Source organism: Felis catus, chromosome A1 (assembly GCF_018350175.1).
Source record: "Felis catus isolate Fca126 chromosome A1, F.catus_Fca126_mat1.0, whole genome shotgun sequence".
NCBI classification, from domain to species: domain Eukaryota; kingdom Metazoa; phylum Chordata; class Mammalia; order Carnivora; family Felidae; genus Felis; species Felis catus.
The window spans coordinates 6,058,306-6,084,646 of NC_058368.1; the positions used below are offsets into that span (position 1 = coordinate 6,058,306).

The following is a 26,341-nucleotide window of genomic DNA, read 5'->3' on the forward strand; positions in this document are numbered from 1 at the left end:
GATAACCTCTCCCATCTCGAGAGCCTTTTTGTTTTTTAATCACAGCTGCGAACTCTTTTCTAAATGAGGTAACTAACATTCACAGGTTCCAGGCATTAGGATGTGGCTATCTTAGGGAGTGGGGTGCATTTTTCAGCCTACCGCAATGGGCTTGTACTTCCTAAAATGCAGCATCTAAGTAATCCATCAGTCTTGCTTCTAAGATGTAAAATGGGCCCGCCTAATCACAAATCTACATTCTTTCCCAAGATTTAACAGGAAATACCTGAAGACTCAACCATGATCCCTAAAAGAGTTGAACATTTGCTCCTATGGTTCTTCATGCAACAGTGCTGGGTGTCTGGTGAGTTGCCCCTGTGCAACCATTTAATACTTGCCCGATGAGTCTTCTCATACATACACCATTGATTGCCTTCGTTTCCTCTAGCACGATAATTGGTGGAAATAATACATTATAGGGAATATACAGCCTTAAGAAGAAATGTTTTTGCAATGCGTAGCTTAAAAACAAAACAAAACAAAAAACAAAAAACAGAGCAAATCTCGTAAAGGGCCTCTGGGAAAGTAAAGCTGTCCCCTGTACAGCCTTCCAGAAGCTGACCCTCCAAATAGGGAGACAAAGCGGGAACACAAGCACCGACAACACAAGCTGCCACGGAACGGACGCAGGGCTCGCTTTTCCCAGTGGCCGGTGATGCGGGAAGCCATCCTCTCTGCTTCTCGCTCTTCCCCCAGCCCCGGCCACGAACAACCCCGTGAGAGAAGTGCTGGCACTCGCCCCACTCACAGATGAAGTGGGTGCCAGGAGGCCAGGTCGTCAGCCAGTCACCGGACTTGAAGTGACCCAGCCGGCGCTGCCGTGTCCCCAGAGCGCCCAGCCACTACCTCTCTCGCGCCCGCGTTTCTCTGCAGAGGGCTCGCAGGGGGCCCCGGTGCGCTAGTTCGGACGAAGTGCGGGACAGGGATGTCGCGGGCGGCCGGGTCCGCAACCTGGCGTCACACCACACGGCCGGCTCGGGGAACTGCGCCCAGCGCGCGCTCCAGCCGGACTCGGGGCCGCGCCCGCCACCGACGCACCCGCGGTTCGGCGGCCTTTGAGCCTCGGCTAGGAGGCCACGCGAGCGCGCGAGCGCGCGCACGCGCACACGCTCACGCTCACGCAAAGGCGCGCACGCGCACACCCGTCAAGGGCTAGACCCTGAACTGCCGGAGCTTTGGAGGTGGGCCTCCTGGGCCGCCGTTGTCCGCTCGGCCGGGCGACACCGACGGTCGCGCGTGTCTTAGCCCTATGCTCCCACATGTGAGCCGCGCTCTGGGTGTGCTGACGCTCCGTCCTCGGATCACCGCTTGCAAACCGCAGAAGAGGGCGGAAGCGTCAGGTTTCTGTCCCCTGCGCCTTTTTTTCTCACCCGCCCACCGCCGACCGGACCTTCGCGCCGCCGACTTCTCCAGAGCTTCGCCCGGTCTGAGGTTCGGGGTGCGTGCTGTCTCTGCAGCCCGCCGAGCCACGGGCCTGAGGACAGCTTGTGCTGCACCATGGGCACCTCTGGCCCTGGCTGCAACGCGGGGGATCCCAGCCTTCGGACTGGAAACCTGGCAAGAAACAATACGACAGAAAAAAGATCTCGAAACTTAAGCCGGCTCAGAAAAGGTGGTTGTTTGGTGGTCATAAGGGTCTAATAGTCTTGGGGATGGTGGAGTATGAGAGTTCTTGGGGTGTCCGGTGTAGCTGGTAAGAATGTCAGGCCGCGAACTCTGGTGAGCAAGAAATATCGAGCCTCTTAATATTCTGGATCTCAGTTAATTTCTGACTCCTCGGAACCACAGCCAGTCACCGTTTCCTGCTCCCATCTAATCGGCTGGTTACAAAATAAAAATTACCCCAGTCCTTCTTGGGGTTACCAGGGATTAGACCAAATTCTGACCTGGTGGGGAAATTCATGGTTTAGTTGCCTACCAAAAGACACATTGCCAGTAGGTGACAGGATTCACACCCAGTATTCCTGGACTCCAGAGGTTGTACTCTCAACCAAGATACTAGATCTCTTTCTGAGATGTTTAGCCTCAGCCCTGTTTGAAACCAGGTTGGATCACAGTGCTCTGAAGCATAAAGGACCCTGGACCAGAAGTCAGAAGGTGACCTAAAACAAGACTCTATAGTTCTCTGATCTTCAGTTTCCTCTGGATGAAATGGGGTTAACGTCCAAGGTCCAGGAATTCTGGGGAGGGTAACTGTTCGTTTGAAGGCCACCCTCCAGCTCATCCTAATGATGGCTCCTGGCCGACAGATTGTCAAGCATAGGTGCAGCAGCTCCAAGGTGAAGTGGCCTCATTGATGCAAAGCTAGATTCTATACCACTCAACTGGTACACAAGGACAGGTGAGAAATGCTAATGGTGCGAAGGAGGCAAAGGAGGGAGCTACCCACTCCCTCCACTCCCTCTCCACCTCCCCTCAAACAGACATAGACAACGTAACTGTGCCACATGGGAAGAGAGGTTGACTCTTGAGACGATGAGTCTAGTCAAAATGCTACTGATCATTTCAGAGAGAACCCTCACATCATATCTGATTGAGTACCAGCTCCTCCTGGAATTAGCAGCAGTCCAGCTGAATTTACATTTCACTTTCCAAAACAAATGTAACCAAAAGAAGAAGAAGAAGAAGAAGAAGAAGAAGAAAGAGCAGGACCTTACAGGCACTGCTTAGGCACATTGACTGACTTCCTTGAAGCTAGAGGCCAGTGACCCACAAAAGTGTAGACGTGGGCAAGCTTTAAGTGAAATCTGTAGCTATTCTCTCCCTCTCTGTGGGGGCCTTAGTTGGCAAGTCAGAACAGATTCCTGAAGAGGGTTCTGGTTGTGTGAAAACTGATTTGCAGACAAAGGCTTGCACTCCCCTGAGGTAAGAGGGAGTTTTCTTAAATTTAAGATATAATCAAAATGGTTCCTATTGTAACAGACCCTTGGATGCAAATGAACAGCTTTGCTCAGTCACTCAAATGGCAGGCTCATCTAGGCATAAAATCAATCGCTGTGTTATTTATGTATATGTTCATGTGAAATTTTACGTTTCATTCCAAATAGGAAATAGAGATTTTAAATTGCTTCAGTTTGGACATTTTCACCTAAAATCCAAAGTATGCAGAAGGGAAATTCCATTTAAAGGCAATTTGAATGAATGGATGGATGGATGGATGGATGGACGGACGAATGAATGTAGTTGCCCCAATCTTATAGAAACCCTGCCTCTTTTCATTTCTGGGCCCTTTTATAGGCTCCAGGGAATAGGAATTCACCTAGCCTACCCCCCAGAACTCTCGGGTAATGGAAATTTAGGCTGAGTTCTCGACAGATCATGCTGACCCATTCTGATCTTTCAACTCACTGGAGATAGGGATTTCACAGTCTACTCCATAAACCACCTCCGTGTTTAATAACCCTCATCTTTGGAATTGTTTTCCTGGTTCTAATCCAGTCCCTCCTCCAACAATTTAGCATTACGGAACCTTAGATCTAGAAAATAACCTTAAAGGTTGTTGTATTAGTTTTCCAACAAATTTAATGGATTAAAACACACAATTTATTATTTTCCAGTTCTGTACATTAGAATTCCAACAGAAGTCAAAAACTCAACACAAGTCATAAAAGTCAAAGTGATAGCAGGGATGCGTTCCTTTTTGGAGGCTATGTATGGAGGCAGGGTGCTCTTTTCTTGCCTCTTCTACCTTTCAGAAGGTATTCCTTGCTCTATAGCCCCCTTCCTCTTTCTTCAAAGCCAGAAATGTTGTGCCTCTCTGCCTGTTATTCACATCACCCTTTGTGACGTCAGCCAGGAAACATTATCTGGTTTTAAGGACATGTGATTAGATTGTTCCCTCTATAATTCAGAATAATCTCCCCATTTTAAGGTCCTTACCTTCTTCACATGTATAAAATGCCTTCTGCCATGCAAGATAACACTCAAAGGTTCTATGAATTAGGACATAGACATTGTTGGGGGTCATTATTCTACTTACCACAGTCATCACTTCTAATTCTTTTCTATAAGAAGGAATTCCCTGATGGATGCTCCTCTAATCTAAATACTTCCACAGATGGGTAGGTTATTACTTCACCAGGCTGCAAAGAGTAATAATGTTGACCAACCCTAAATGTCAGAATATTCTTATGTTCAGTCCTTGTAGTTCCCATGCATAGTTGTCTTAAGAAGCACAGGAGAAAACCTAAACCAGTATCCCCACTTATACAATCCACCATATGAAGTTCTTAAAATAACAGAAGACAGCCAGAAGTTTTCCCTTTTATTCATTAGTTGAACAAATTGAATACCTATTGTATGTGGGTGCTATTCTAGGCACCCACAGTGATTAATCAGCCAGCCAAAGTCTCCAATCACATAATGCATTTCTTCTAGTAAAGGAAACAGATGGATAATCCAATAGACAACCTTAGCATCACCTTGAATACCACCCAAGGGTATCAAAATAATTTTTGAAAGAATTTGATATATATTAAAAAACATCATCTGTTTAGCCGACCTGATACTCTATATGGAAAACCCAAAAGATTCCACCAAAAAACTTCTAGAACTGATCCATGAATTGAGGAAAGTCACAGGATATAAAATCAATGCACAGAAATAGGTTGCATTCCTATACACCAACAATGAAGCAACAGAGAATCAAGGAATTGACCCCATTTACAATTGCACCAAAAAACATAAAATACCTAGGAATAAACCTAACCAAAGAGGTGAAAAATCTATACACTGAAAACTATAGAAAGCCTATGAAAGAAATTGAAGAAGACACCACACAAAAAGGAAAATATTCCATGCTAATGGATTGGAAGAACAAATATTGTTAAAATGCCAATACTGCTCAAAGCAATCTACGTATCAATGCAATCCCTATCAAAATAGCACCAGCATTCTTCACAGAGCTAGAACAATCCTAAAATTTGTACAAAACTAGAAAAGACCCCAAATAGCCAAAGCAATCCTGAAAAAGAAAACCAAAGCGGGAGGCATCACAATCCCAGACTTCAAGCTGTATTACAAAGCTGTAATCATCAAGACAGTACGGTACTGGCACAAAAACGGACAGGCAGATCAATGAAACAGAATAGAGAACCCAGAAATAGACCCACAAATGTATGGTCAACTAATCTTTGACAAAGAGTAGGAAAGAATACCCAATGGAATAAAAACAGTCTCTTCAGCAAATGGTGCTGGGAAAACTGGACAGTGACAGGCATAAAAATGAACCTGGACCACTTTCTTAACACCATACACAAAAATAAACTCAAAATGGACGAAAGACCTAAATGTAAGACAGGAAGTTATCAAAATCCTAGGGGAGAAAGCTGGCAAAAACCTCTTTGGCCTTGGCCACAGCAACTTCTTACTCAACACGTCTCTGGAGGCAAAGGAAACAAAAGCAAAAATGAACTTTGGGACATCATCAAAATAAGCTTCTGCACAGCAAAAGAAACAATCAGCAAAACTAAAAAGCAACCGACGGAATGGGAGAAGATATTTGCAAATGACATATCAGATAAAGGGTTGGTATCCAAAATCTATAAAGAATTTATCAAGCTCAACACCCCAAAAACAAATAATCCAATGAAGAAATGGGCAAAAGACATGAATAGACACTTTTCCAAAGAAGACGTCCAGATGGCTAACAGACACATGAAGAAAGGCTCAACATTACTCATCATCAGGGAAATACAAATTAAAACCACAGTGAGATACCACCTCATTCCAGTCAGAATGGCTAAAATTAAAAACTCCGGCAACAACAGATGTTGGCAAGGATGTGGAGAAAGAGGATCTCTTTTGCACTGCTGGTGGGAATGCAAACCGGTGTAGCCACTCTGGAAAACATTATGGAGGTCCTTCAGAAAGTTAAAAATAGGACTACCCTATGACCCAGCCATTGCACCACTAGGTATTTATCCAAGGGATACAGGTGTGCTGATTCATAGGGTCACATGCACCCCAATGTTGATAGCACTATTGACAACAGCCAAAATATGGAAAGAGCCCAAATATCCATCGACAGATGAATGGATAAAGAAGATGTGGCATATATATAATGAAGTATTACTCGGCAATCAAAAAAAATGAAATCTTACCATTTGCAACTATGTGGATGGAACTAGAGGATATGAATTAACATCCTCTAATATAAAATTAGTCATCATAAAATAATGAGTAATTTTCCATTAGCAAAATTTGTTAGAGAAAGACAAATGTATGATGTCACTCATGTAGAATCTAAGATGCAAAACGGATGAACATAAGGGAAGGGAAGCAAAAAGAATATAAAAACAAGGAGAGGGGCAAAACATAAGAGACTCTTAAATACAGAGAATAAACTGAGGATTGCTGGAGGGGTTGTGCGTGGGGAGATGGGCTAAATGGGTAAGGGGCATTAAGGAAGACACTTGTTGAAATGAGCACTGGGTGTTATACATAGGGGCTGAATCACTGGAATCTGCCCCTGAAATCATTACTGTACTATATGCTAACTTGGATGTAAATTAAAAAATAAATAAATAAAATTTTTTTAAAAAATAAATAATATTGTGTTCATTAAAAAAATGTTTTAATATGGCTAATTAAGTAACATGAAATATGAAAAATGTAAACTCTCAGTGATCCTAACAGTAAGCAGCTAAAAACAACAACAAAAAACAATGTCCACAGCCATACAAAACAATTCATTAGTAACTATTCCAGGTACTGAGGTATCAAGTCCTTTGTCTGAAAGCAGGCAACTAAAAAAAAGAATCAAACATTTATCCTAGTTTTTGTGTACAAAAGCAGCAGCCCTAGTTGATTAAAGAAAATGTTTTACACAAAATGTGGAAAATATTAAAATTAATTAGAATGTCAGCTTTTTACAACATGTAATGAATGATCTCACTCAAGCACAGGTCATCAATGAAGGAAACCATTAGATGAAAGTGTGATGGGAACTTCATGGTGGAAAGATCGGCTGTCACCACCTGATCCATCAAGCCATAACTGTGATTAATCGTGCTTCCAAAGATGGCCCCAATGACATCGCCCATCCCTTTTCCTAATGTGACCTGTGACCACCCCATCAAGAGCTAGAGTCTCTTCCCAGTCATTTTGATTTAGACTGGTCTTATGGCTTGTTCTGACCAATGGAATGAGGTGGAAGTCATGCTATGTGTCTTCCAAGGCTGGGCCTTCAGACACCTGCAACTTCTGGCTTTATCACTTCGAACACACCCTCTTCAAAGCCAGTTGTCTCATAAGACAACCCAGAGACCATTGTGCCATAAGGAAGCCCAAACTAGCTATGTGAAAAGAGAGGCTACATGGATGAAAGCTGACGAGCCAGACATGAAACCTTGTTGCACATACGACCCCAGCGCAGCCACGAGCTGAATGCTGTAGAATGAATGATCCCAGCCAATGTTGTATGGATGGTCAGGAAAAACTGCCCAGCCAAGCCCTGCCCAAACCATTATATGTGGAATTGTAAGCAAATAAAAGGGTTATTGTTTTAAGCCAACAACAACAACAACAACAACAACAACAACAACAACAACAACAAAAACTGTCTAGCAATTATGGTGGGGCAGGTAAAACTGGTTAGACCTTTATACATGTATTTTATATATTAGAATTGTTTACATGTTTAATAATGGAAGAACACCAAAAGCTTTACAGAGCCACAGTCCTCTGAAGGTCTCACTCTAGCCCTGAGGGAGAAATAGTTGTAAGTGAAGCAGAACAGTTTCAATTAGAGTAATCAAAGATGGCTTCCTGGAAAAAAGTAGAGCCTTCCAAGATGACCTTCCAAGATTTTAATAAGCAAAGACTAGGCAGGGGACATTCTGTAGATTCCTACTGACACCATGGAGCAAGATGAGAGGGAGAATTGGGGCAGATAAGCCTTTTAGTCTGGGCACATGGCTGAAGATAGGGTGTAATCAGGATGTTTTATTCTAGTGGTTAAATAGAAGTCTTCTTAAAGGCACAGAGAAGACTAGGAATTCAGTTGCAGTGGAATAGCACACCTCTGGCATCTCCTCATACTACCTGCAAAGATTCTGTAAAGCAAGAAAGAACCAGAAGTCAGACATAGAGGATAAGCAAGGCACTTGGAAAGTTGGACTCCCCAGTCCAAAGATATTTTCTCACATAATCAGTGGCACATTGGAATGGGGAATTCTGACTCTGTAATGCCCAAAAGGAAGGTTAACTCGAGCCAACAGATGGTCTCTTCAGAAATAACATGAAGGTGGGACACTGGGGTGGCTCAGTCGGTTGAGCACACAACTCTTGATCTCTGCTCAGGTCATGATCTCAAGGTTCATGAGTTCAAGCCCCACATCGGGCTCAACACCAACAGTGCAGAGCCTGCTTGGGATTCTCTCTCTCTGCGCCTCTTTCTGCGCCTCTTTCCCCGGCTCTCATTCCCCAGCTTGCTCTCTCTCTCTCTCTCTCTCTCTCTCTCAAAATAAATAAATAACTTAAAAAAAAGACGTTCATTGGACTGAGTTATCTGATGACACAACTTCTCCATTGTTGGGAAAGTGATGCATTTTGTAATTAACATTTGAGGTCTCTCCTTCAGTTTGGCATTCTTCTTAGAATGCTTTGTTGCCAAATGATTGTTTAAGTTTGTATATTTGTTTTAGGCATGTTTGCCTTTAAGATTCAGAAGGATTCGGACTTTTGTTTGGCTACAGATTAACGTCAGTCATAGGTCTGAAGACCTTCTGAATGATTGCTGGAAGTGTTTCTGGCATTGTTTTGTATCCTGTGATGATAATCTTGCTCTCAGTGTTTCCTGTTTTTAAATTTTGTTGGGTCTCTAAGGGGTATGCTCACTTGAAATTCCAAATCCCAATATAAGTGAGCAGGGTCTAAAATGAGAACAAAAAGGTAGTGTAGTGCTAGCATCTGACATAGCAGTCATAGCAGTATAACATTGGTGTCTTATTCTTTCTTGGTTCTCTGCAAAGTTCTGGAAAACTCTGATTGCTCCCTTCTGTTACTACGTCTATCACGCCAGGGAACTTGGGCACAATGAGTAGCAAAGACCAGTGGTTCCCATTCCTGTGGGGAAAAGTGTAATCTTGCTGGGGCAACCACCTAGGACTCGGTTTCTTTCCTTATTTGTACAGAGGTTTGGCTGTTTAAAGATGTAACATGATTGAGACAATTCGAGTGAACCAAGCCCTGCTCACTTAATGTCTACAAATACCACGGAAAATATTCCAAATGTCAAAGTGTACTCTCATAGAGAAAGTTGTTTCTTGGAGACAGCTCCAAAGTTGACAGGTCTCAGATATGACCTCTACAATGTCAGATCCTTACTGACATTGTAGCTTTACACAGTGGGTGGGAGCTGAGAAAACTTGTTTGCAAGCATATGTGAGATACTCCAAGGAGTTTCATAGAAAGAAGCGGAAGGCTTCTTTGAGAAGAGCTGGAGATCATGCTAGTGAAAGTGAGGGCTGTAAAAAATGGTTTACTGCTGTTAATTTTATCTGATCTGTCATTGTTCACTACTTCTCTTACCCAAAAGATGTCACGGCTGGTGGATTCATGGGTTCTTCTTCTTCATCATCATCATCATCATCATCATTATCACCACCAACATTTTAATTCATTGTTCATTTAGTATGAAAGAGAAAAATCCAAAACTCCAAAGGATTTTCATATGGTCATATGAAAGGTCAGAGAACTAGAGTGAAGATCTACGGATTCCTTTTCTGAGAATACAGAATCATTATCCAGCTCCAGTGTTCATGAGGCCAAGCTTCATTAAACTATGCCATAAAGCTACAGTATTAAAGTAAATTACAGTAAACTATGCCATAAAGCTACAGTATTAAAGCCACCCGACTGGGTGGCTCAGTCGGTGAAGCATCTGACTTTGGCTCAGGTCATGATCTCGGGGTCTGTGGGTCCAAGCCCGGCATCGGGCTCTGTGCTGACAGCTCAAAGCCCGAAGCCTGCTTTGGATTCTGTGCCTCCCTCTCTCTCTGTCCCTCCCCCACTTGTGCTGTCTCTCTCACTCTCAAAAATAAATAAACATAAAAATTTTTTAAAAAGCTGGTGGAGAAATATATAATGTTCTGTGGAACATTACGCTCTATTTAGACCTCTCTTTCAAGTAGGGGGGAGGAGGTGGTGTATTGGGTATATTATTAAATGCATTGTGTTAAATAATTGGCCCTGTTCAGGGGAAATGGTTAAGGTATATTCTTATCTCCAGCCATTCATAAAAATTAATTCCAGATGGATTAAATATGTAAATACATCCATTCACTAAATACATATGCATTAAGACATTACCATGTTCAAGGAGGTAGTAAGTCGGACAAGAATCTCAGTTCTCATGGAGGCTACATTCTAGTGCAGAGTGACAGACAGTAAGCACTTTAGTAGGGATATGTATTATGGAGAAAAACAAAGCAAGCAATGGGAATAGAGAATGGGAGTTTGCAATTTCAAATAGGATGCTTAGGGACGGCAACACTACAAAGATGACATCTGGGTAAAGACTTAAGTAAGGTGAAAAAGTTGCCATGCGGTAATGGAAGGCGGACGTTCCAGGCAGAGGTAGCATTTAATAGAAAGCCCTAAAATGGGAGTACACTTGTTTCAGAAATAGCAAGGAGTGGCTGATGTGACTGAGCACAGGAGAGAATAATGGGAAATGAGGCCAGAGCGGTAGCCAGAGATGGAAAGTTGATAGCCATTATAAGAACCTTGGCCTTTTCAAGTCAGATAGGAAGTAGCATGGTCTGATTTTAATTTTAATGGAATCTATTTTTTGTTTTGAAAACAGAGTCAATGGAGGCAAAGTCAGGGGCAGGGAGCCGTGTTAGGAGGCTATTGAAGTTCTCCAGCTGAAAAGAGAGCAATGGCTGGGACCAGGACGGTAGTAGTGAAGGCAGTGAGAAAGGGTTGTTTCTGAATATACGGAAGGCGGAAGGCAGAGCCAAAAGGATTTGCTGATGGGTCGGATGTGCAGTCCGAAGAAAAAGAGGAGTCAAGGATGATAAGGCAGGTAAACTCAAAAATGGCCCCCAGGCACTATTGCCTCCTGGTAACCGGGGCCTTTTGGAATCCCCTCCTCTTGAGTGTGGGCTGGACCCAGTGTCTGCTTCTAACCCATAGAAGGCGACAAAGATGATGGGATGTCGCTTCCATGAGTAGGTTACATAATAATGTGACTTCTGTCTTATTAGCCGACTCTCTCACCTTCTCAGCCTGCATGCTTTCATGAAACAAGTTGCCATGTTGGGGAGGCCATGTGGCAAGGGACTGAGGGCGGCCTCTGGCCAATAGCCAGCTGGGAATGGAGGCCCCGAGTCCAACAGCTATAAAGAGAAATACTGTCAGATTTTATTTCTTTAGGGAAAAAAATGCATAAACAAAGTTTTAAAAAATTCATCCAGAAATAGGAATTTTGTAACACATATAATCAACAAAGAAGTAATATCAGTAGGACATATTTGCAGTATTACATTTTAATATTTTAACTTCATAATATATCTAAAGTAATGAGAAAAATATTATAACCCAATAAATACAAGCTCAATGAATATATGCAAATGCCTAACAATACAAGCAGGCAATTCACAGGGAGAAAATATGACCTATAAATACATTAAAAGATGCTTAGCCTCACTAATTTAAAAAAAAATGCTAATTCAAACAAAAAAAATACCATTTTTTCCTGCTTACAACTCTATAAAGTAGGTACAGGCATACCTCCTTTTATTGCACTTTGTAGATATTACATCTATAAATTGAAGGTTTGTGGCAATCCTGCATCAAGTAAGTATGTCAGCATCATTTTTTTCCAGCAGCATTTGCATGTTTTGTCTCTATGTCACATTTCGGTAATTCTTGCAATATTTCAAACTTTTTCATTAATTATATTTGTTATAATAATCTGTGATCAGTGATTACAACTTACTGAAAGATGATGGTTACCATTTTTTAGCAATAAGGTATTTTTTTTTAATTTTTTTTTTCAACGTTTATTTATTTTGGGGACAGAGAGAGACAGAGCATGAACGGGGGAGGGGCAGAGAGAGAGGGAGACACAGAATCGGAAACAGGCTCCAGGCTCTGAGCCATCATCAGCCCAGAGCCCGACGCGGGGCTCGAACTCCCGGACCGCGAGATCGTGACCTGGCTGAAGTCGGACGCTTAACCGACTGCGCCACCCAGGCGCCCCAGCAATAAGGTATTTTTAATTAAGGTATGTACATTATTTTTTTAGACATAATGCACCGTGAAACAAACAAACAAAAAAATCATTTGACTCATTGCAATATTATTCTGTTTGCAAAATTAGCTTTATTGTAGTGGTCTGGAACTGAACCCACAATATCTCCCTCTGAGATATGCCTGTACTAATATCATCCCCATTTTATAGATGAAGAAACTGAGGCACCAAGAGGCTAAGTAACTTGCTCAAGGTCACACAGTTAATCAGTTGCAAAACCAGAATTTGAAACCCTATGTCTGTCTCCAGAGCTAATAGTCCTAACCACCGTACTATCGTGGGGTGTAAGGCAAGCCCCCATCATCTCCCCTCACACACACACACACACACACACACACACACACACACACATTCATATACGGGACCATCTTTTGTAATTTCTTTAAAGACGACTTTATTATTTATTTGAACCTAATTTTCCTTGGACATGTTACATGATTTATTCTTTTAGGTCACATCCAGAGAAGGTAAACCCAGAATCCTGTGGGAGAAAACACCAAACAGACTGACATACATATAATGGGAGACCCAGAAGAAGAAGAGAATTAGAATGAGGCATAAAAAATATTTAAAGATATAATAAAATTTTTCCAAAATTTTATTAAAGTTCATAGATCCAAGAATTTCACTGAACTCCAAACAAAATAAATTCAAACAAAACTACCTAGGTACATTGTAGTCAAACTGCTGGCAATCAAAGATAGAGAAAATGTGTTGAAAGAAGCAAAAGAAAGAAGATATCACAAACATACATTTTTTTTCTCATCAGAAACAACGTAGGACCAGAAGTCAAAGGCAGGGAATCTCTAAAGGGCTGAAAGGGAAATGTTATCAATCCAGAATGTTATATACAGAGAAAACATACTTCAGAAATAGAGGAGAAATAAAATATTTTCAGACAACTAAATGTAGTGGGGATCCTAGATAGTGTTAAAAGGCAAGAAAAAAAAGGCATAGATATCAAAAAGAAAAACTTTATTTACGTATGACATCATTGGTACACAGAATACAATTAAGAATCTTTTTTTTTTTAATTTCTTTATTTTTTTTAATTTTTTTTAACGTTTATTTATTTTTGGGACAGAGAGAGACAGAGCATGAACGGGGGAGGGGCAGAGAGAGAGGGAGACACAGAATCGGAAGCAGGCTCCAGGCTCTGAGCTGTCAGCACAGAGCCCGACGCGGGCTTGAACTCACGCACCGCGAGATCGTGACCTGAGCCGAAGTCGGACGCCCAACAGACTGAGCCACCCAGGCGCCCCAAGAATCTTTTTAAAAAGCTACTAGAATAAGTGAGTTTAGCAAAATCAGAGAATATAAGTTCAAAATACAAAAATCAACTATATTTCTTTCTTTTAATGTTTATTTTTTGAGAGACAGCATGAGTGAGGGAAGGGTGGAGAGAGAGGAAGACCCAGAATCTGAAGCAGGCTCCAGGCTCTGAGCTGTCAAAACAGAGTCCAACACAGGGCTCAAACTTGGGAATGGCGAGATCGTGACCTGAGCTGAAGCCGGACACTTAACCGACTGAGCCACCCAGGCTCCCTGGAATCAACTATATTTCTATATGCTAGTAATGAAGAGCTGGCAATAAAAATTTGTACAAAAATAACATTTACAATAACTTCAAACAACCTGAAAAACTTAGGCATAAATTTAACAAAATATACAAAATACACTAAAAAAAAATACAGATCATTGCCAAAGTTAAAGAAAACCTAAACAAATGGACATGTGTACAATATTGATAGCTTGGAAGATTCAATATTTAAGATGTCATTTCTCCCCAAATTGATCTATAGATTCGGTGCATTCCCAACCCAAATGCCAACATTCTTAGGGTTTTTTTTTTGTGGGGGGCGGGGGTTGTTTTTAAATTTTTATTTAAGTAATCTCTACACCCAGCGTAAGGCTTGAACTCACAACCCGGAGATCAAGTGTCAGATGCTCTTCTGACTGAGCCAGCCAGGAACATCACTCCCCAGCATTCTTTTACTTAGAAATTAACAAGCAGATAATAAAATTTATAGGAAGACACAGAGGAGCTAAAATAGTCAAAGAGTGTGGAATGTCATAAGAATAGCTATATAGAACAATGCAGTAGAATAGGAAACTTAGCAATAGACCCCCACATGCACATACTCAACTGATGTTCACGCACCACAGAGCTCGGTGGAGAGGATAAGTCTTTTCAATACATGCTGCTGGAACAAGTGAGTATCCATATTCGAAACCAAACAAAAACAAATTAATCTGGATTCTTACCTTCCACCACACCAAAAAACAAGCCAAAAATGGATCACAGATTTAAACAGCTAAAGAAGACAAAGAAAGAGGAGGGGGTGAGGGAAGGAAGATGAATTACAGGAGGAGGAGGAGGAAAGAAATCTGTGATCTTGCATTAGGCAAAGACTCTTAGGGAAGACACAAAAAGCATGAATGACAAAAAACAAACACTGATAATTTGGACTTCATCAAAACTAAAAACATTCTCCTTCAAAGATGCCATTAAGGGGGCACTCACTTTTGAATGTCCCCTCTCTGTAAAAAGAGTTTTCTTACTATTCTTCCTCTCTAATCTTATGCTCTAATAAACTTTTGCCTGCTGCTCAAAAAAAAAAAAAAAAAAAAACAAAAACAAAAACAAAAAACCTGCCATTAAGAAAATGAAAAGGCAAGTTAAACACTTGGAGGGGAAAACATCTATAATGTGTATATATCTATATATAGTATGTATGTATATCTATACATATATTGTGTAGATAACTACATAGATACACTTACGTAGATAGATATGGATCACAAATGACTGATATTCATAATACATGGAGAACTCTTACAACTCAATAATAACAAGATAAACCAATGGGGGCAGTGGAGATTATATACAATTACATAGGTAATTATAGATAGATAGATAGATAGATAGGACTAAAGAAGATGTATAAAGAGACAAGTACGGAAAAAGATCGTCAACATCATTAATCATCATGGAAACTCAAATCAAAACTACCCTGAGGTACCATTTCACATCCACACCACTGGCTAAAATCAAAGAGCCTGACAGCAGTGGGGTGGGGAGAACGTAGGGCAACTGGAACTCTCATACGAGGCTGGCTTCCCGGGCACCAGGCTCAGAAGAGCTCCACACCTGAAGAGCTCCATTCCGCTGTCACTGTCCTGAAGTTCTTGATAATAATTGTACCTTCGAGCGAGTGTTCTGTAAGTCCAATGCAACATGGGAAAATGCATGTGAGCGGAGGAGACACTCGTAATACACCTGTTTGTTCCTTGATGCTTCCTTCACACCTGGTGTTTCCAGTGTCCCATGAGCACAGACTTCTGATGGACGCAATGCATGGGAGTTCAGCAAGACTCCAAGCAAATAAAAAAGAATCATGCTGTTCCTCAGAAAATTAAAAATAGGATTATCATATGATCCAACAATCCCATTTCTGAGCTTATACCCAGAATCAAATGAAAGCAGAGACTTTGCAGCCCCATGTTCATAGCAGCAGTGTTTGCGATAGCTAAAATATGGAAGAAACTCAAGCATCAGTGGATGAAGGGATAAACAAGATGTGGCATGTATATACAATGGAATATTATTCGGACAGTACAACATAGATGAACCTTGAAGACATTATGCTAAGTGAAATAGCCAGTTGCAAAAGGACTTTAAAATGCTGTAAAAAAAATACTGTATGATCCCACTCATTTGAAGTACATAATACAGGTAAATTCACAGAGACAGAGGGGTGCCTGGGTGGCTCAGTTGGTTAAGTGTCAGACTTTAGCTCAGGTCACGGTTTGTGAGTTCGAGCCCCACCTCAGGCTCTTTGTGGATGGCTCTTGGAGCCTGGAGCCTGCTTCCAATTCTGTGTCTCCCTCTCTCTCTGTCCCTCCCCTGCTCATGCTCTGTCTCCCTCTCTCTCAAAAATAAATGAACGTTAAAAAAAATTCATAGAGACAGAAAGTAGAATGGAGGTTGCCAAGGGGGCTGGGGGGAGGGGAAATGGAGAGTTTGTGTTGTTTTTTTTTTTTAATTTTTTTTTAACATTTATTTATTTTTGGGACAGAGAGAGACAGAGCATGAACGGGGGAGGGGCAGAGAGAGAGGGAGACACAGAATCGGAAACAGGCTCCAGGCTCTGAGCCATCAGCCCAGAGCCCGACGCGGGGCTCGAACTCCCGGACCAAGAGATCGTGACCTGGCTGAAGTCGGACGCTTAACCGACTGCGCCACCCAGGCGCCCCGAGAGTTTGTGTTTAATAAGGATAGAGTTTCAGTTTTGCAAGATGAAAAGAGTTCTGTGGGTGATGGTTGCACAAATGGTTTAAGTGCACTTAGTGCCACTGAATGTACACTTAGAAATGGTTGATGATTACATGTATTTTACCACAGTTTTTAAAAAAGTAATTATATCTATGACTGAGGAAGGGGGGCGGGCAAGCACTGACAGCCATAGAATATAATAGAGTTGCCAGATAAAATGCAGTCTGTCCCGTGCAATATTTGGGATGTACTTGTACTAAAGAAATGATTTGCTGTTTGTCTGACACCTAGATTTAATTGTTCATCTCGTATTTTTATTTGCTACTTCCGGCAATCCTCCTCAAGGGGCTAGCCACACTTTGCATTTGAACCAGAACTTGCTTTGAATGAAGAAAGGTGGCGATCCAAGAAACACGAAACCATTTCCTTTTTTCGCTTGCGTTACCCACTGTGTTAGCCAACTATTTATGCTATGAATGAAGCCGTAAGCCATAAAAGGAACAAAAAAGCTCAGGCAACCTCTAGTTCCTCTTCCTCTCAACTCTTCCTTACTCACCAGGAAGCCCAAGGTAGAGTTACCACAAAGTGCACGTGTGGAGAAGAGAAACAGAAACAGCTGAGCTCGTTTTGTGCAGTGTTTCAACTGTTTTCAGAAGAGCGGAATAGATATGTGAGCTATGAAATCCAAACTGTGTAATTTTAGGGAGTCCACATGCAAGCCAAAAGCTCTTGTATGGGCACCTAAAACTTGCTGGTTTGTATTCTTTTATGAGACCATCGGTCAGGTACAGATGTAAGTGGAGCCAGAGGAGAGGCTCAGGACAAAACCGAGTTAATTATGCTTACAGGTCCTAGAGACGGGAGCCACATAAGGCCAAATGGGAAGGACACCAGGGTGGACAAGAGGCAGAAAACAGGAGCGAAGGGCGGGAGAGCAGGGGGCGTGTGTGCTTGTAATGTTGGTGGGGGTGGGACCAGGAGCCACGTACCTAGGCCATGACCCTTATTGGTGTTTCCTTGGAGAAGTCAAGACAGGACAAGAGAACAATGTAGGATAGACTACGGAATAATTTCTGTGGGCTTTAGACTTGAGGGGTGATCCCTAGTTGCCTGGTACCTGGCACGATTAAGTCAGAGGAATATTGCCTGCTGGACGTGCATGGGCCAGATAGAGGAGACAGCTCTGGATTGGTCAGCTTGTATATATCAGAGGCATGCTCAGTCTGTGTTCCTTGCTATCTCTAAGAATTGCCTAGCCCAGTAGGGCATTCTCTGCCCAGTCGGAAAGGGTTTTTAAGATCAAAATATCATAATTTACAGGGGGAAACACACACACACACGCACACACACACACACACACACACACTACTGCTTTTTTAATATCATATTAAGGGAAGTTTGGGGTGATAATAGTGGAGATTTTTAGAGTAGGGCATAAGTTGCCCTAAACAGCATAGAAAAAATTACAAGAGTAGAGAGGAGGAACAGAAGTGGAATACCAGTCTCCAGAGGCTGGCCCATAACTGCATTTCCCATTTACACGGCATTAGCCAAGAAAGACAGGTCTGAAATTTTGGGTTTTTCAAACAATATCCTGGGAAAATTGTATAGTTTGTCAGAAAGATGCTCAGATCAAGGTGGCGGGTCTGGCAGTTATATTGTTGGAGGGTATGGAATGAAATTATTGAAGTATATATAAAAACTAGTGGTTCTGTGTGTAACCAAGGGGAAATAGTGGTTTGGTGGTCATGGTCTGAGATGCAAAGTGGGAGACTGTGGTAGGAAGCCGGAGGTGGGGAGTCGGAGAAGGCAGTGGGGGCAGGGGTGTCGAAGCATTGACTAACAGGAAGCAGTCGCCTCCCGGGGAAAACAATAATCTCCATTAATTTTTAGAATGGCCCAGATACTAGTAACTTCTACCAGATTTCTCTTCAGGCACAGGAATATAGGGAGGCGCATTTGAGCAGAGAGCAGGGAATATACGAGGATCACGGGCTAAGCGGACAGTGAGCCCAGAAACGTAAGAGAATCCCTAATATCAAAAGAAGAAAAGCGAAACGCCTTGCGTCCTCTTTGTGTCTTAGGAGAGGCGGTCTGTGGGCATTGTTTGGGTGGAGATCTTAGCATCCAGGGTGAAGGATCTCTCCCACAGGGAGCGAAGTCATCTCCAGTGGTGAGTCTTGGGCAGATACCATGTCATTTGGGATGACATGTTCTCCAGCGGTGAGCTCCTGGGCCAGGGATGTGGGACTGGGGTGTTCTTCTCAAGCGGGTACTTACTGGAGGTGATGTGGGTCTCAGCGTTTGCCACCTTTGGTTGGAACAAATGTTTACTGGAGTGTAACCAAGTGAAAGCACCCAGACGGGCTGTAGTTGCCAGAACGGTGTGCAGCTGGACTCTTAACAGGGTTTTCCGTTTTGTTTTTGTTTTTGTGGAAGTTTAGATTCAAATGGGTCCCAAATCACATGACAGCGGCCTGGCCCAGGGGGCGGTCTACAGTTGATGGATCCTGGAAGAGTATAAATCGGCTAGCTAGGAGGGAGCATTCTCTTCCCAGCCAGAAACGCTTTTGAAATGTCCAAACGTTGCAATGCAAAGAGAAATTTCCACATATATCTTAACCCCGTTGGCACTGCATAATATAAGGTTGAAATAGCAGTAAACTTTATGTTAATAATTAAGAGCATGAATAGCAAATAAAAACCACTGTGACAAGTCAAGAGAGAGATTGCAGAAGAAAAGAGCTTTGTATTTCCTGCTTTTTGAACAGTGAACCACACGTTTTTAATTTGTACTGGGTCCAGCAAATTATGCAGCTGCCTCTGGCTTATACATTTCTGGGAGGAATGTAAACGGTATGACCATTCTGGAAAACAGTTTTGTGGTTTCTTGTAAAGGCAGCCACGCATTTACCGTGTGACCTGGGGAGGGAAGCCGATTGAGCTAACTCGGTCACATTTGCACCCTACTGAAGAAAGTGAAAGAGATCGTATGATTGGGAGCCCTACCAGAACCACATAGAATGGAGGAAGAGTAATTCCCCCAGAAGAATGGAGAAAGGAATGCTGAGCAAGCCAAAATTAATGGAGGCAGAAAATGGATAAAGGGAGGAGGAGGGTGGTAGGAGAAGTGAGGATATTCTACTACAGATGGCGAGGCTAGAATTTAAGTTTCCCGCCCACCTCAGCGAAGCTTTTCTTCTTTGGTTCAAGCCTTCGTTAAGGCGTTATCTAGAAAAATGGCTTATTTCTGCAAAGAATTGCTTTGTAAATTACACCTGAGGCAAATAAACGTGGATTAAACATATGATGATGATGACAATAATAATAATAATAATAATAATAATAATAAATATAAGGCCCCTGAAGTGCTTTTATGATTTTATGTTCCTACCCGGAAGTTTGGTTTCAAACCAGGAAAGCCAGTTGACGGATACCCAGTGACCCAGCTGTGGGACCTATCTAGAAGCTTCCAGTACTGGCCACTTGTTCACTACGGGGAGGACAAAGACAAACTGGGTATGTAGGTGTGCCTTAGTAGACCCCAAGATGATGGAAGAAAGAGTGCCATTCTGCCCTTATTCCGTGGATGTAGCTGTTGTAACAGTCTGGCCCAAACTGAAGAGCCTCCGGTTGTAAATGTGGAGAACCAAGGTCTGTTTTGGGCACCGCCACTGGCCTTTTGGTCGACTGGGGCAAATGATTCACTTCTCTGTACTTCATTTTCTTCCAACACAAGCATAAGTTATACCTCCTCAACCCACTGTCAAGTTGGTTTGTTATATAAATGAGTTCATAAGCATGAAATCTCTTGGCAAATGAAATTTCATAGAAAATTAAGATTACATGCTAGTTATTATTACTAGCACGAGGGAGAGGTGCTGGCGCCCTCCCTTTCCCTTCCAGATCATTGGCAATGGGAGAAGATCAAGTAAGGAGCATGACTGGATTTGGAGAATGACCTTTCAATACCTTGCTGTCCATGAAACAAGGATCAGAGAGTTTGGGGGCTCTGGCAGCTTCCTGAGAACCCAGGAAACTGCTATGAATCTGGAAGAGGCATTAGTTGCTAAAACTCAGAGATGGGATATTGCCACAGTGATACGAGGCAGCTTCTTATCTCTTTCCTCACAGCATCACTAAAACAAAACCAAAACCAAAAACGAAAACCTTTAACTGATTCCCAGAAACACAGACTTTGCTTGCAGAAAAGCTGGAGGAGACGGAGGGGGTCAGTGAGCAAGAATAAAAATAGAATGGTACATTTGGAAAGGAAAAAAAAGAGACCTCATTATCGCACTGGCAGATACTAAGAATAAATGATGAACGAAAGTACCTCAAGGCTAAGCCAAATGGATCACAAATTGGATATGAGTCAGCAACGCAAGTCCTTTATTAGGGAAGCTCAGGCCTGAGTACAATGTTAATAATATTTTCTGCTGATTTTTATGAAGCACTTACTATGTGCCATGGACTTTTAAGTGTATACATGCATTTAATCCCACAGGGTAGGTGTGACTGTTACTCAATTTCACCAATGGGGAGAATGATGGCCAGTAAGTTAAAGTATTTCCACAAGTCCTCCTAGCCAGTATGTGGCAAATCTGGGACTTGAGCTGGTATCTGTCACCAAAATCCTGTTCCTAATCCCCATATTGTAAACTGACCCCCAGAGAGCTCCCTGCTCATGTAGACACAGGTTGCAGTTCTGGGCTTTGGCAAAGGGGCTCGGCAAACCTTATGAGGATTCAAAGGATAGCAGTGAAAGGAATAAGATGACTTAACTTGGAGAGGAGAAACCTAAGATATGATCCATGGCAATGTTAACCTGTCTGGTGGCAAACCAGTCTGGGTGGTTTGGGAGAGCAGAGGAGTCAGAGTAAACCAGAATCAAACTGTGATTGTTTCTAGAAGCGACAAACGCTGAATATCTGTGGCAGTCGTGAAGACGCAGCATTCAAGACAACCTGGTGTGGGCTGTGTAAGTGACTGACAGCCCCCAGGTGTCACATTTTTGGGTCTGCTCTGGCACTCAGGCAAAGGTTGCCCCGGGGCCGCCCCTAGCCGATGACCGAGCCTGAGGACGTATAAGAGCTGGGCCATTCTTGCCCAATGGGGGACCATTCTGTCAGCCCTGACTCTCCATCTGAGAGTCTCAGAACCACCCAGTGGTCTGAAGCGTCTCCCACCCAAGCCTCCTTCTTCTCCCTTCCTTCCTTAGGGATCTTACCTAGAGCCTAGCCTGGAGGTTCTCCTCGCCTACTCCTGCTCTCTCCCCTTTAGTCTTAACAGGTGTTTCCCCAGTAGATCCCTCGTATATAATCCTGTGTTGGTGTTCACTTCTCAGAGACCCAAACGGATACAATACTGAGTGTGTAGTGAAAGGGAAATGATAACTTTGTCTTTAAAAGCAGGCATCGCAATTAGTGATTAAGAAAAAGTACAGGCTCTTGGGACCCAAAGAGGATGTGCTTAGAAGACGGTCCAATCTTCTCCTAGGCCTGAGATTCTAAGAGTCTGTATTTGGGGTGTAAATATAACAGGTTGAATGTTCTCAGCTTATTTTATTTTTTAAAAAATTCACTGTATTATGAAAGTAAGAATTATGACCTTAAGGTATTATCTGAACGATAATGAGAAACGCCTGAAATGACATCTTCATTGCACCTGTCACCATCTGTGATCTGAAACCTGCACTACTCTAACAGATGCTATTAAAATGATTGCAAAAGTGAACAGCGACCAATACTCATTAGAAACAGATGGCTGCAGATCTCAGGCTTGAGCCCTCACAAACCAGCCCCGGAGCTGTCCCGAATCCCTCGAGCAGCACGACTCAGCTCAAACTTCCCCAGAGTCCTAAAGAGTCCAATAGTCCCTGGTGTAGCATTTATTTGCCCTGCACAGGTTAAAAGAGGCCTTTCCCTATACTGAGGCATCAGCCTTACAAGACCAATAGTTAGACATACTTCAGCAGTGAATATGTGGTCAAGCTTTGAATAATTCTTTGTAATTAATAAAGTAAGACATTTAAAAAAGTTACAAGGCTACAATGTCTTCCTTCTAACCAACTGTGGTGTGTGACCTTGAATAAATTGTTTAAGCCATCCAGATCACACACACACACAAAATTCTGTGTATGTGGCAGGTCAACATTACAAACTCATTGAAGTTGTAATTCTCACCCCCTGTTAAGGGGTTATAGTTTTTGTTTCTCATGAGGACTGGACTATTTCAGAAAATGCCTTTTCATAGGGATAGAGTACACTTCCCTTAGGTGGATGTGGTAATTCTCCCTCTCTGTATATTGAGAGTCAAGAAACTTAAACCTCTGTTCTCACCTCAACAAACTATTTAAAGAGCTTCATGGTAATGTTACACTGAATAAGAAGGGGTTTGCTATTATCAGCTCCCAAGATACAAACAATTCTACTATCAGACGGAATAAACACTCTTTAAGATTAAACCTGAAACCTTTTTCTTTGCAAGAAAAAAACCCCAACAATCTGAGTACAGTTAATGGTGAGACACATTCAGAATTAAGCTGTAAATGGGCCACCCTCTTCTCTAAGGCTCTGGCAACCACTAGGTTCCTCTCCCAGTTGGCTGCGTGGCTCTAGCACAATCAAAATGACCAGCCTGTGTGCCCGCCCTTTGGCTGGAAGGCCCTTTGCCCCCTCCTGGTGGTTGGGGAGAGAGAAAATGGAAGCAGTGAGAGATACAAAGGCAGAGCGCACACAACCAAAGCCACCATTTATCAAACAGGGTGGCCTGATGCAGAAACTCGACCCAGTTGGGCCACTGTGGTAAGTAAACAGAACAGCTGCGACAGGCCATTGAGGAAAGGGCAACTTGAAATTTGAGAAAGGAATCCTTGGGGCCCCTGGTTGGCTCCAGAGGTAGTGACCTCAGGGTCCTGGGTTCAAGCCCCACATTGGGGGTAGAGCTTACATTAAAAAGAAGAAGTGCAAAAGAAAAGAGAATGGCACGCTTTATAGAGTCTGAAGCACTACCATACCACCATTCGCGATAAATTTTTTAAAATATTTTTTCGATGTCATTCTTTGTGAACTTGCAGGAATATGATTAGATTTTTCTGCTTTTGGCTGTACTCAAATCATATTTCAGAAACATTCTGGGTAGTGTAGATTTTGGGGGGGCTGCCCTGGGGGCATTTCCCCTCTTGCTTCCAACCACAAAAATACGGTAGCTATTGTATCTATGGTAAATGGGTTCCAAGTTTAAAAAAAAAAAAATCTGGGTCACCTGAGTGGCTCAGTCTGTTAAGCGTCCAATTCTTGATTTTGGCTCAGATAATGATCTCACAGTTCATGAAATCGAACCCCACTTTGGGCTCTGTGCTGATAGTGCAGAGCCTGCTTGGGATTCCCTCTCACCTTCTCTCTTTCTCCCAAAATAACTAAATAAACATAAAAAAAATCTCACAAACAAGCTTTTAATGTATAAAGTATTTGTAAGCCAGGCCTACCTATATATGAAACTTATATTCATTTCCTTATTAAATATATACTTAGTGACCTACTAGGTATGAGGCATCACACCGGGTGCTGTGGACAAATTCAAGGAGCTCACAGTTCTTTACAGAAGATGTAGTGTAAGTGAAGTGCATAATGGGGAGTGAGCAGGGCCATATCATTACTTTCACGGGCTCTTAGCAGCTTTGTGTTGCTGGGCCCCTTTGTCCATAAAAAGTATTAAAATTATGTTCTACTGTTATTAAAGAGAAATATAATACAGTTTGGATTACTTGCTCTTTTTTCTCTTGTAGATTTTAAAAGAAATTAAAACATTAAAACAAATTTTTTTAATGTTTATTTTTTAAGAGAGAGAGATGGGGCGCCTGGGTGGCTCAGTCGGTTGAGCATCGACTTCAGTTCAGATCATGATCTCGCTGTTCATGAGTTCAAGCCCTGCATCGGGCTATGTGCTGAGAGCTCAGAGCCTGGAGCCTGCTTCACATTCTGTGTCTCCCTCTCTCTCTGCCCCTCCCCCACTCGTGCTCTCTCTGCCAAAAATAAATAAACATTAAAAAAATTTTAAAAAAGAGAGAGAAAGAGAGAGAGAGACAGAATGCAAGCAGGGGAGGTGCAGAGAGAGACAGGGAGACACAGAATCCAAAGCAGGCTCCAGGAGCTGAGCTGTCAGCACAGAGACCGACACGGGGCTAGAAATCACGGACTGTGAGATCATGACCTGAGCCGAAGTTGGACGCTTAACCACCTGAGCCACCCAGACATCCCAGAAATTAAAACATTTTTGTGGGCCTTTAAAATTATCCTGGGAAGGGGCGCCTGGGTGGCGCAGTCGGTTAAGCGTCCGACTTCAGCCAGGTCACGATCTCGCGGTCCGGGAGTTCGAGCCCCGCGTCGGGCTCTGGGCTGATGGCTCAGAGCCTGGAGCCTGTTTCCGATTCTGTGTCTCCCTTTCTCTCTGCCCCTCCCCCGTTCATGCTCTGTCTCTCTCTGTCCCAAAAATAAATAAACGTTGAAAAAAAAAATTAAAAAAATAAATAAATAAAATTATCCTGGGTTGTAGACATTGTGCCTGCTGTGCTTAACGGAGACATCAGCCCTGGAGATGACAAGGTGAGGGTTTGCAGAATTAACATTTGAGGTCAGGGTTAAAGGATACACAGGAATTAACCAGAAAGGCAAGCAGGGAAAGGCCATCACAGGGAGGAAGAATAGCATGGACGAAACCCTAAAGTGTGAAGGGCAAGGTAGAAAATGAGGTTGGTAAAGGTAGGCAGAGGATAAAATATGAAGAATCTTATATGTTGTGCCAAGAACAGGCAGGAAGTAATGGAGAACAGCTGAGGAGTGTCATGTCTAGACGTGTCTCATACAAAGATTGCACCTGAGTGATTGTAAGGCTAGGAGACCACGTTAAGAGATGAAGGCAAGGACCCGAGAAATGGGAACGAAAATGATGAGGATTCCAAGAACACGGGTTGGTCAATCGGACAGAAGTAAAGATGCAGAAGTCTGGGTTCTTATTTATTCCTTTCTCAGCCCTTTAATTAGTGCCTGACTACCTACCCATCAGTCACACACCAAAGAAAACCAAGCAACCAACTTGGCTATGGGAAACAGGCATTTTTCCTGATCACTCTCCTGTTCATCTGATTAAACTAATTTCTCTTGACCTTTTGATTTATCTCCAGTCCCTCCTGTTCTGACACCCTATTGAAACCCAGTTCTCCATCTCTAAGGGGTATCAGTGCATTGGTCACAATTTTGTACTTGACCTCTGATTCTTTGCATCCACAGCTATGACTATAAGGTACGCCTGCTGCCCATTCTGACCCCTCGGGCCCATCCTAGCCAAGCCAGTCCCACCTGACCTCCACACAGGGAAAAGGGATCAGACTTTTCTGCCTTAAATGAACCGGTGAATGGTTAGAGGTGATAGAGTAGGCAGTCAGTTAGCTAGGTGTGAGCAGGGAACAGGCATGTGTTTTCTGTTTAGAGAGGAGGAAACCAAGTTTCAGAGAGCTGGCAAACCCCGGGGGGAGGGGGGAATGCTCTCTTCCCTAGGATCACTACCCTTCAGTGACCTATGGCTTCCTTATGATACATTTACGCTGCCGTTCTGACCCCTACCCCCTTGTGGGGGGATGGCTGCCACGACAGTTCTGACAGGCACCATACAGGGCCCAAAACCCCCACTCCTGTTGGTAGGAGGAGTCCCTTAGGAGACCTCAGAGGCCACACCGGCTATGACCCATAACCTATTCAAACATAAAA

At 42.8% G+C, this 26,341-nt stretch overlaps 2 protein-coding genes across 13 annotated transcripts in view; both read right to left on the reverse strand.

The window, feature by feature from the left end:
• Positions 1–1,125, reverse strand: part of LOC101096779 (phospholipid-transporting ATPase IB-like) — a 216,630-nt gene extending 215,505 nt beyond the window's left edge. For 4 of the 12 annotated variants that reach the window (XM_045043970.1, XM_019821051.3, XM_045043891.1 and 1 more), the window contains exon 1: positions 886–1,122. The gene's annotated coding sequence lies outside the window, so the exon portion shown is untranslated. Of the gene's footprint in view, positions 1–787 lie in introns of all 12 variants that reach the window. The other 8 variants (XM_045044198.1, XR_006589310.1, XM_045044103.1 and 5 more) reach the window with 7 other exon arrangements.
• A 6,889-nt stretch (positions 1,126–8,014) lies between these two features.
• The window catches only part of RNF6 (ring finger protein 6), a 33,968-nt gene continuing 15,641 nt past the window's right edge, over positions 8,015–26,341 (reverse strand). Inside the window, exons 6-7 of the mRNA XM_045044430.1 lie at positions 11,263–11,381; positions 8,015–8,093 (exon numbers count right to left, since the gene is read on the reverse strand). Coding sequence (XP_044900365.1) covers positions 8,030–8,093; positions 11,263–11,381 — 183 coding nt within the window. The 3' untranslated portion in view covers positions 8,015–8,029. The remainder of the gene's footprint in view (positions 8,094–11,262; positions 11,382–26,341) is intronic.